Source organism: Lepisosteus platostomus, chromosome 4 (assembly GCF_059453375.1).
Source record: "Lepisosteus platostomus isolate fLepPlt1 chromosome 4, fLepPlt1.hap1, whole genome shotgun sequence".
Lineage (NCBI taxonomy): Eukaryota > Metazoa > Chordata > Actinopteri > Semionotiformes > Lepisosteidae > Lepisosteus > Lepisosteus platostomus.
The window spans coordinates 6,503,096-6,513,135 of record NC_142614.1 but is presented as its reverse complement, the minus strand read 5'-3'; the positions used below and the strand labels follow the sequence as shown (position 1 = coordinate 6,513,135).

The following is a 10,040-nucleotide window of genomic DNA, read 5'->3' as shown; positions in this document are numbered from 1 at the left end:
TAATAATAATAATAATTGCTTACACTTATATAGCGCTTTTCTGGACACTCCACTCAAAGCGCTTTACAGGTAAAGCCCTCCACCACCACCAATGTGCAGCATCCACCTGGATGATGCGACGGCAGCCATAGTGCGCCAGAACACTCACCACACATCAGCTATCAGTGGGGAGGAGAGCAGAGTAATGTAGCCAATTCATAGAGGGGGATTATTAGGAGGCCATGATTAGTAAGGGCCAATTGGAAATTTGGCCAGGACACCGGGGTTACACCCCTACTCTTTTTGAGAAGCACCCTGGGATTTTTAATGACCACAGAGAGTCAGGACCTCGGTTTTACGTCTCATCCGAAGGACGGCGCCTGTTTACAGTATAGTGTCCCCGTCACTATACTGGGGCATTAGGACCCACATGGACTGCAGGGTGAGCGCCCCCTGCTGGCCCCACTAACACCTCTTCCAGCAGCAACCTTAGTTTTTCCCAGGAGGTCTCCCATCCAGGTACTGACCAGGCTCACACCTGCTTAGCTTCAGTGGGTTGCCAGTTGTGAGTTGCAGGGTGATATGGCTGCTGTTTAATAGCCTCGTTTAATTTCCTTGTTTAATAGCACAAAATGAAGCAAGGGGAAAGGGAAGAGATGTTCTTCACCCATTGTCGAACCACAGTGGTACGTGGTGTCAGTGCTCTGAGAAACGGGAGATTTTAAACATACAAAGACAGCTTCTCGATGTTTTCATTTAATTTGCTTTGTGCTATCGTAAGTGCAAAGTTCAGTGGACTGGGGAGTCTCGAGTGTCTCCGCACGTCTGGCTCAGTGCTGAACCACACAACAACTGTGGGCGCTTTCATTTAAAGTCGTCTTGCTGTTGTGGTTCTGCTCGTCACTGTAGAGTCTCTTTCAGATCCGTCAGTTGCTGTAAATAGTCTCACCCAATCAGGTATACAGGATATGTTCTGTATGTCACGGAGAACACACAGTTCTTCAGTCTGTAGGCGGGCGATTTGAAAGAACGCGTTACTTTATTTACGGATCTCTTCCTAACTTCATGCACAAGAAGAAACAAATCCAAAACTTTGCTTCCCGGCAATAGAAAGGACAAGTGTTTTTTATATCGGAAATTAGAATAAACCGGCCATATTTATATAAGTAATCGTATGATGTTTGCCTGCCTTTATTATGAACTATACACAATCAATCTCGTCATCGCTCACGTCTTTTCCTTAAACTTTATCAAGGATTAACCTAAAAATGTAACATTTTTTTTTCTCATCAAAAGTACATTTTTAAAAGTGTTTGCCATTGCGTGCTTGTCAGGAAAGCCTGTCGAGTCCGTGGGCTTCGGCGCAGCGTGCGTGGGAAATGACGTCACCGCGCTCGGTTTTACTGTAAACTTCCTCTCCAGCGGGTAGGCGTGTCCTGCGTGCGCCGTGATTGGTCGGCAGAGGGGTTGGGGATTCCCCCAGATTCAGAAAGAAAAACAGTAATTTTCCAGACTCGAGAGCGAGCAATCTGGTTCAAAGAGAAACTGAAAACAACGGATTTTCTGCGCAAGGGGGACCGCTGAACCCCCGAAACATGAAGACCGAGCCCAACGAAGGGGGCAGCTAGAAAAAGCACTCTCACCGATCCGCGGTTCCGAGCTGCACGAAACCTTAAAAGGCGATCTGTCACGCTAGCTCCCCTGCCAGGCTCTCGCCTCTTTCCCCTCGCAACCCGTTTTATTCTCCCTAATGGCTGACCTGCAGCAGCAACAACCCGAACCCCGGCCGCCCGGGTCGGGCAAGGCCCGTGCACAGCGCCCACAGTGTGGGGTCGGCTTCGGCGGCAAGCCCGTGGGGCTGGATGTCGAGGCGGAGGACTGGTGCGACAGCGGGCTGGATTCGTTCAGCTGCTCCACGCTGGGTTCCGAACCCGACCCGATGGGCGCCTGGAAGACGGCACCAGCCAGCACCAGCCTGGGGCCGGCCCGGGACCCGCAGGACTCTGGTGGGCCCACCTGCCCGGACCCCCAGACATCCGACACCTGTGTGTCTCTGGGTGGAGACAGGTTGGACTCGGCGCTGGGGGACTCCATCACGGACGAGCTCCTGGGCAGTCTCTCCGAGGGGATCGGTACGCTCGGTCTGGGCGATGCTGGAGGGGGACCCGGCGGTCCCGGCGGCCGAGCCCAGGAGCTGCTGATGACGGAGGAGCTGTTCAACACGCTGACTTTCGTCTCGGAGGACGGGGACACGTGAGTGGCGCACCTTCGCCGCAGAAATCGTTTTTAAAAGCCGTTCGAGTCTCCCTCCTGCTGGGAATCTGACTCCGTGCTCTGCCTTGAGCTGAAATGTGGGGTAAAACGCGCCTGCGGGTAGTGACCGTGTTTTAGGGACCTTTGTTGAGGGGTGGGGGTTCTCGGGGGTCACCCGCTCGCCCTGCTGCGGTTTCCCAGAGGCGAGGATGATGGCTCGCACGTGTGAGGTGGCGTCCAGTGTTAGTGGCCTTCGTGTCCAGTCGGCTAGTGCGAACTCGGTTACCTCTTCTCCCTCCTCTGTCAGTGCTCTACACCTGGCGCTGATCCACGAGCACTGGGCCTTCCTGCAGTACCTGCTGAGCGTGGTGTCTCTGGACCCAGCCTGGACCCAGTACCTGGACACACAGAACCACCTGGGCCAGGTAACTACCCCGCACACGTGCACATTGGGCTCACAGGTGTTGCAGTATGCTGTGGTCTGTTCACCCTGGGCAGTGTGTGTTAAGTAGTCTCTTAACACTGCAGTGTCCAGTCAGTGTGTCTGTATTAACCCCTCTCTCTCTCAGTGCAGTGTTAATGTACTGGAGTGTCCAGTCAGTGTGTCTGTATTAACCCCCCTCTCTCTCAGGGCCCTGCTAATGTACTGGAGTGTCCAGTCAGTGTGTCTGTATTAACCCCTCTCTCTCTCAGTGCAGTGTTAATGTACTGGAGTGTCCAGTCAGTGTGTCTGTATTAACCCCTCTCTCTCTCAGTGCAGTGTTAATGTACTGGAGTGTCCAGTCAGTGTGTCTGTATTAACCCCTCTCTCTCTCAGTGCAGTGTTAATGTACTGGAGTGTCCAGTCAGTGTGTCTGTATTAACCCCTCTCTCTCTCAGTGCAGTGTTAATGTACTGGAGTGTCCAGTCGGTGTGTCTGTATTAACCCCCCTCTCTCTCAGTGCAGTGTTAATGTACTGGAGTGTCCAGTCGGTGTGTCTGTATGAACCCCTCTCTCTCAGTGCAGTGTTAATGTACTGGAGTGTCCAGTCGGTGTGTCTGTATTAACCCCTCTCTCTCTCAGTGCAGTGTTAATGTACTGGAGTGTCCAGTCAGTATTAACCTCTCTCTCAGTGCAGTATTTTCCAGTGTGTCTGTATGAGCCACTCTGTTTACGCTGGCACAGATATTCTGTAACGAGAGAACAAGAGGAAGTGTCCCAGATTATTTTTGTCAGTGATGCCCCAGAATGCACCCTCTGGTGTTCTCAAGGAATGAACTCATGTTCCAGTCCAGCCAGGGCGTGTTAGTGTAAACACACCGCTGTCACGTTCAGTCGGACTGGAGGAAATTCCCAAGGGGAGCTGCCTGCCTCCCAGCAGCGCTGTCATGTTCCTGCACTTCTTCCTGACATTGGAGCTGGAGGAGGAAGCGCAGGCAGCCAGACCGATACCCCGACTCCCCTGGGCTGGGGCTTCCTTGCCACATCAGGTGATGGTGTCACGTCCACGACACGTCAGCCTGCCTTTGGACTGGATAGCGCACATTCCCAGGCTGTGCTCAGTACTGGTGGGGGACAGGACGTGCTGGAGGAAGTCTCTTCCTGTAGTTAAAGAGGAACTGCAGCCCCAGTCTCTCATGAAGCGCTAGGGATACCAGTCACCCTGGTTTCTCTCCCTCTTTCCCTCTGGGAAGCGTTACAGGAGCACGAAGGCACGAACGCCCCGATTCAGAGGCGGTTTCTTCCCGCTAGCTGTCAGATTACTGAACTCTACCCCTACCACCGGCGCACACTGATGGAGTTTTTTCTCATACTGCTTGTCTGACTTTTGTTTTTTATTCAACTCGTTGTTGTTGTTGCTGCTGCTGTTCTGTGTTTGTGTTTCTGGTGATTGTCTTTGTATCGGCGCATACATGCCAATAAGCGTTTCGTTGCACCCGTGCGTACGACAGATAGACTGAACCGCACTTCTTAAATCTCGGGAGCAAAATAAATTCGTCGACGTCGAGGAAAAAAGTGAAAGTGCTGTGAGTCTCCGTGTTGACCCGACTTGCACTCGGGGTCCCCCGAAATTGCGCCGTGTTATAGCCCTTCCTGCTCACTAGTCTCCACGTTGACTGATGTACCGTGATGGACGAGCGAACAAACACAGGCTGGGCAGCAGACAGCCTGCTTGCGCACGGTGTCCTAGAGCTGCCCACGTCACTGGAAGTTTTGTTGCCTCGTTCCGAATTGCAGAACAAGGTGCTGCTCGTGGCTGGAAATTCCGTCAATTGTGTGATGCAAATTCGAGGTTTTACGAGTTACTGTGTACATTTGACTGTTTGAAATGTCCTCATCGGTGCTGATTCTTTCTCACCCTGAAATATAAAGATAGCGCTGCAGTCTGCTTTAACGGTCTGTATTTTGCAGTGTTTGGATCATCCCCTTCGCCTGTTTGCTTGTGTTAACGTGCTGTAGGGCCCCCTCTGTCTTTTTCAGTGTTTGTTACTGTGCTCCAGTGCCTGCTCATCATTCTCCCAGTGCAGTGGAAGCGTGTGCGCACTGGGCGCCCCGTCTTCCAGTGATGCGTTACCAGCGCTCTGTGCAGCGTCTGTAAGCGCCCCCCGTGTCCCTCTTTCAGACGGCCCTGCACATCGCTGTCATCGTGAACCAGCCGGAGTGCGTGCGCGGGCTGCTCTGCGTGGGGGCCAGCCCGGACCTGCAGGAGCGCAGCGGAAACACCGCGCTGCACATCGCGTGCCGGGAGGGCCTGCGGGAGTGCGTGCGGGAGCTCGTCTCGCACAGTCTCAGCCGGGCGCCGCTGCACACCACCAACTACGCAGGCGAGTCCGCGGCCCGCAGTCTCTCCGCCCCCCCCCCGCGGCCGCCGGTCGGGGAGGGGGTCCCTGAACGGGTTGTGATTGTGATTCCAGGGGTGACCCCGCTCCACATCGCCGTGCAGAAGGTGGACGAGGGGGCGGTCCGGCTGCTCCTGCACGCGGGGGCTGACGCGAACCGGCGGGTGAGAGACCGATTCCTCTTTCCCCATTAACCATCGGCTCCACTATGCAGAACGATATCCGCTTCTGCAGTTGCACACCAGGCTTACTTTGTAAAAGCTGGATTTAAAAAAAAAAAATGAAATGGGCTCATTCTCCCCCCTTTATGGTTCTGGAAAGAATTTTGCTCGTTGTCAGAAAAGGACTGGAGTGGAGTTCCGGTGCCACAGATGTCGTTTTTGCCCCTGCTCAGCACAGAGAGCGCGGGATCTGTTGAGAACAGCAGGTGGTGGCTTCTGCACTACAGCCTGCTGTGGATAAACTGGCCCGGCCCAGGCTGCTGAGCAGCAGGGCTCTGACCGGTGCCCTTGGCTGTGCCCGTTGTTTCAGGACCTGAGCTCGGGCCGCACTGCTCTGCACTGGGCGGTGGAGAGTCAGAGCGCCCCCCTGGTCCGGCTGCTTCTGAGCCGGGGGGCCGCCGTGGACGCCCCCTCCTACGCCGGGCACACGCCACTCTACTGCGCCCTCCACAGGCCCAGCGAGGCGGTGCGCTCGCTGCTGAGGGAAGGAGGGGCCGTCGAGCCACTGGAGGAGGACGAGGAGGAGGATGATGAGGAGGAGGAGGACGACGAGGAGGAGGTAGATGAGTTGGAGAGAAAAGAGGTGAGAGAGAATGAGGAAGAGTGGGACACTATCAATTCGTCTAACTTTTAATAACTTTGTGATGTCTGTATGTGTAACATTTCATAGCCTCACAGTAGACCTGTTTAAATAGGCCAGGTCTGTAGGCATGGCAAGTCATTGACCGGAACTGGAATTTCACAGCTGTCCTGTAACAATATGGGCAACGCTGCTCTTTCAAACAGTTCCCACAGTGTCCTGGGGGCACTTGAGCTCGGACAGTAAGTACTGGCACTGGCCATCTCCATCTGACCCATCTGACCCATCTGTCTCCATTTGCCGAGACACGTCTTCAACTTCACGGGCAGCGCTAAGTTGCTGTATTGTACAGATCCTCAATTCCAGTCCTCCGGATCAGGATTTCAGCAGACTTTCAGTTTTTCTCTGAGTAGAAATAATAATAATATTCTAACACTTATAGCGCTTTGCTGGTAATGGGGACTCTCCTCCACCGCCACCAGTGTGCAGCCTCACCTGGATGATGCACCAGTATGCTCCCCCCACACCAGCTCTCAGCGGGAGGAGAGCAGAGTGATGAAGCCAGTTCAGAGATGGGGATTATTAGGAGGCCATGACTGGTAAAGTCCAGGGGGGAAATTTGGCCAGGACACCGGGGTTACACCCCTACGCTTTTCGAGAAACACCCTGGGATTTCTAATGACCTCAGAGAGTCAGGACCTCAGTTTTATGTCTCATCCAAAGGACAGCGCCTTTTTACAGTACAGTGTCCACACAGGCCTGACGAGAAGGGGGGTCGGGGGGGTGCGTGACCCCAGGGCCCGTGGGTCTCTGAAGGGGCCTGGCCTTGGCCTGTCTTGTTTTTTTTATTATAAACAACATTAGCGCATTGCAGGTTTTCCAGTTACTGACCTTTTGGAACGCCTTTCCCTTCGGCGAGTAACACGATGATTCACTTCGTTTTGACATTTATTACTCTGGTACTTTTAAAACCCATTTTCAAACAACGCAGGGGCCCAGAAAGGGCCCACTCAGACCACAGGGTGAGCGCCCCCTACTGGCCCCACTAACACCTCTTCCAGCAGCAGCCTCAGCTTTCCCAGGAGTCTCCCAGCTGTGATATGGGAGTTGTCCGGTGATATAGCTGCTGCTAACCCTCTCTCTCTCTCTCTCTCCCTCCCTCCCTCCCTCTCTCCCCCTCTCCCTCTCCCTCTCCCTCTCCCTCTCCCTCTCCCTCTCCCTCCCTCTCCCTCTCCCTCTCCCTCTCCCTCTCCCTCTCCCTCTCCCTCTCCCTCTCCCTCTCCCTCTCCCCCTCTCTCCCTCCCTCCCCCTCTCTCCCTCCCTCTCCCTCTCTCCCTCCCTCTCCCTCTCTCTCTCTGTGTCTAGGAGGAGTTTGATGACTTGGTCATCAACGGCCATCGAGTGCTGTAATCGTGAAGGTCCCTACGGAGACGCGCCCCCAAATCCCATGTCTGCAGACTCATTCCAGCCCTTCCTCCCATGGGCTTGGCTAGCTGCGTGCCCGCCGTGTGCAGACGCCTGTGCGAGTGACTGTGTGTGTGTGTGCGTGCTGTCGTGCTGTCGAGGGCGGGGGAGCATCACCTTTCCAGGGGCTGAGCTCCAGCCCCCGGCCGGCTGAGAAGATTGGGCCTCAGCCGTGTGAGGAAAGGCGATGTCGTCGTGCCCCTCTCCTTAGTGTCTTAATACTGCTGCGGTCTGGGAGAGATCGCGGGTCCCTCCGTCTCCCGCCACCGTCAGAGAGTCTCCCGAGCTCCCGCAGACAGCAGTGGCTTGCAGCGCCCCCTACAGGCTGGTTGCCGTCCTCATTATGGCACGCAGGCTGCTGCAGCTGGGCCGGCCAGTGGGAGCGCTTTGCGAACCTAGCGCTGTCATTATTTTTTTCCAATTTGGATGTTTCAAGCATATCCTGCGTGAACAAGTTAGGGTTCCCCCTTGCGTGTCCCCTGTACATAACCACGGTTCCACCCTCCGGGGGGGGGGACAGCCTATGCAGTCATGCTGGGCTGGGGCTCGGCCCAGGCGGGCTCCTTCCCTGACAGGCGGCTGGGGCAGCTGCTGTTCTGTTGCTAGTCTTCCCCAGCTGGTTTCGCGGCAGTCTGTGCCCTGCCGAGTAACCAGTTTAAGACCGATCGCCCAGGACTGAAACAGTAAAGGGAACCTGTCGTGAGATTAATACGTAAAGACTCCTAGAGGAAAGTGTGTGCATGTGTGTATGACCAAAAAATGTGTGCTGCAGTTTCCTGTCTCTGTTAAGGGAAGTTAGGACGTGCCGCTCTTAACAGTGTAACATGTTGCGGGAGACACACTGTTTGACACGCAGTCTGGGTACCCAGGGACTCAGTCTGGCACTTGGCACTGTATCACAGGATGGCGCAGGTACTGGGTGTACTGGGTGCACTGGTACTGGGTGTTACGGATGCTTAGCGTTCTGCACTCGGGACTGGAAGGCTGTGGGTTCAAATCCCAGATGAAACACGTCACCCAGCGGTATAAATGTGTGCAGGTGTAAGTCGCTTTAGCTTTTTAATAATACGACATTTCAAGCGAACACTGGTAATGCCGTGAACTCTTCAGGCCAAGGGGTAAGAGGTGGGCGCGCAGGAGTGGCGGCACCCCACTGCCTTTTTTGTGTCTGTGAAGGAAATGAGCCACAAACATGAAAAATAACCGCATGCGTGAGCTCTTTCCCTTTCTGGCTAAAGGTGCCCTTTAAGATTCCTTGAAGATATCGAGAGGATCGGTATGTCCAGGTAAATATGGGACTTCTGATTACGTGACGCGAGTTGGAAACTCCCGGTGCTGTGCGCGTGTGTCATGCAGGTGTGGGGCCCTGTTGTTCCTGGCTCCCACGCCCCCGTGCCCCACAGGGTGGCGCCAGAGTGCCGCGGGCCCGCTGCGTGACCGTACCGGAGCCCTGGGCGCACTCGGAAAGTGCTGGTCCCCACTAACCCCCTCCCACCCCGCTCACGTCCCGGGGGGCTCAGACAGAGCTGGTCCGGGCTGGCGCTGGGGCACGCAGACATGGTCAGAGCCCAGCCGTCATCCCTCTGTGCAAGCCGTTGTGTGCTCTTCTACATTGTGTTTTGTTCAAGTAAAGCTCGGTCTGTTTCTTTTTTCTGGGTGGGGGGGGGGGTGTTTTCCGGGCTGCGCTCTTGCCAGCTTTCATTCAGAATCGCGTAGCAGTTTGAGGCGTGACGGTCCTCGATCTGGGTGCGCTGGAGGAGAAGGAGGGCGCTGTCGTGACTTCAGACACGGGGAGAGGGGGAGGGAGAGAGCTGCAGGTGGAAGGAGGGAGATGGGGTCAGAGAGAGCCGGAAAGAACCAGGTGGAGGATTTGGAGAGCGAGAGAGAGACAGGCAGGGGACTGAAAGACGGTGAGATGTGAGTTCACAAGGCATCATGGGAAGAGTATTTGCATGTTACCCCACGCAATTTAAGTGCTTGTTGTGACGGTTACCTTAAAAATAAAAACACTTTAATGCACATGAATATGTTTTCGCTTTCTCTTTTTAAGTCAAGTGTATTTTTCATTCAGGTATCCGTGCGGTGGCTGTTTGCACTGAGTAGGAATTTAACAAGCCGGCCGGAGTAGCTGCGCCAGTCTTACTGGGAGAGGAACGTGTTCTTTCACCAGCCCAGCTCGTCTCTGTGTGCGTGCCCTCCCCGTGAGACTCTGCTCGTCGCCGGGGTCTCTCGGTGCTGAAGTCGCACAACGGCGCCTCTCGTGGTCGGCATCTGGACCGGCACGAAAATGTGGCGACTCTTGTAAAAAAAAAAATCACGCAAGATTGGCCGACGGCACACATTCGGCGGTGTGTGAAAACCAGATGTGGGTTCAGGATTCTACAGGCAGTATTTCTTCTTCCTCTTTTCCACAGCCTCAGTCCCAGACTGTCCTGGGCTCAGCTGCTTTGGTTGCTCTTCTCCACTTGTCTCTGTCGAGCACATCTTCCTCACTCACTTCACACACCTCCATATCTTTTCTCACACAATCCCTCCATCTCTTTCTAGGCCTGCCTCTCCCCCTGCTACCTTCCACCTCAAATCCCATTACCCTCTTTGTTACTTCCTCAACGTCCCTCCTCATGATCTGTCCATACCACCGTAACCTCGCCTCTCGCATCTTCTCAACCACATCCACCACCCTACATCGTCTACGGGTTTCTTCACTTCTGATCTCATCCTTC

The 10,040-nt window shown here is 54.7% G+C and overlaps 1 protein-coding gene across 1 annotated transcript; it reads left to right on the top strand.

Moving 5' to 3' along the window:
- Positions 1-1,295: 1,295 nt before the first annotated feature.
- On the top strand, positions 1,296-9,342 carry nfkbib (nuclear factor of kappa light polypeptide gene enhancer in B-cells inhibitor, beta). Its single transcript, XM_088627873.1, has 6 exons — positions 1,296-2,232; positions 2,540-2,657; positions 4,836-5,037; positions 5,128-5,216; positions 5,584-5,856; positions 7,219-9,342. The coding sequence occupies exons 1-6, from the start codon at positions 1,730-1,732 to the stop codon at positions 7,261-7,263; spliced, it is 1,230 nt and encodes a 409-aa protein (XP_088483999.1). The 5' UTR covers positions 1,296-1,729; the 3' UTR covers positions 7,264-9,342.
- Positions 9,343-10,040: the final 698 nt, after the last annotated feature.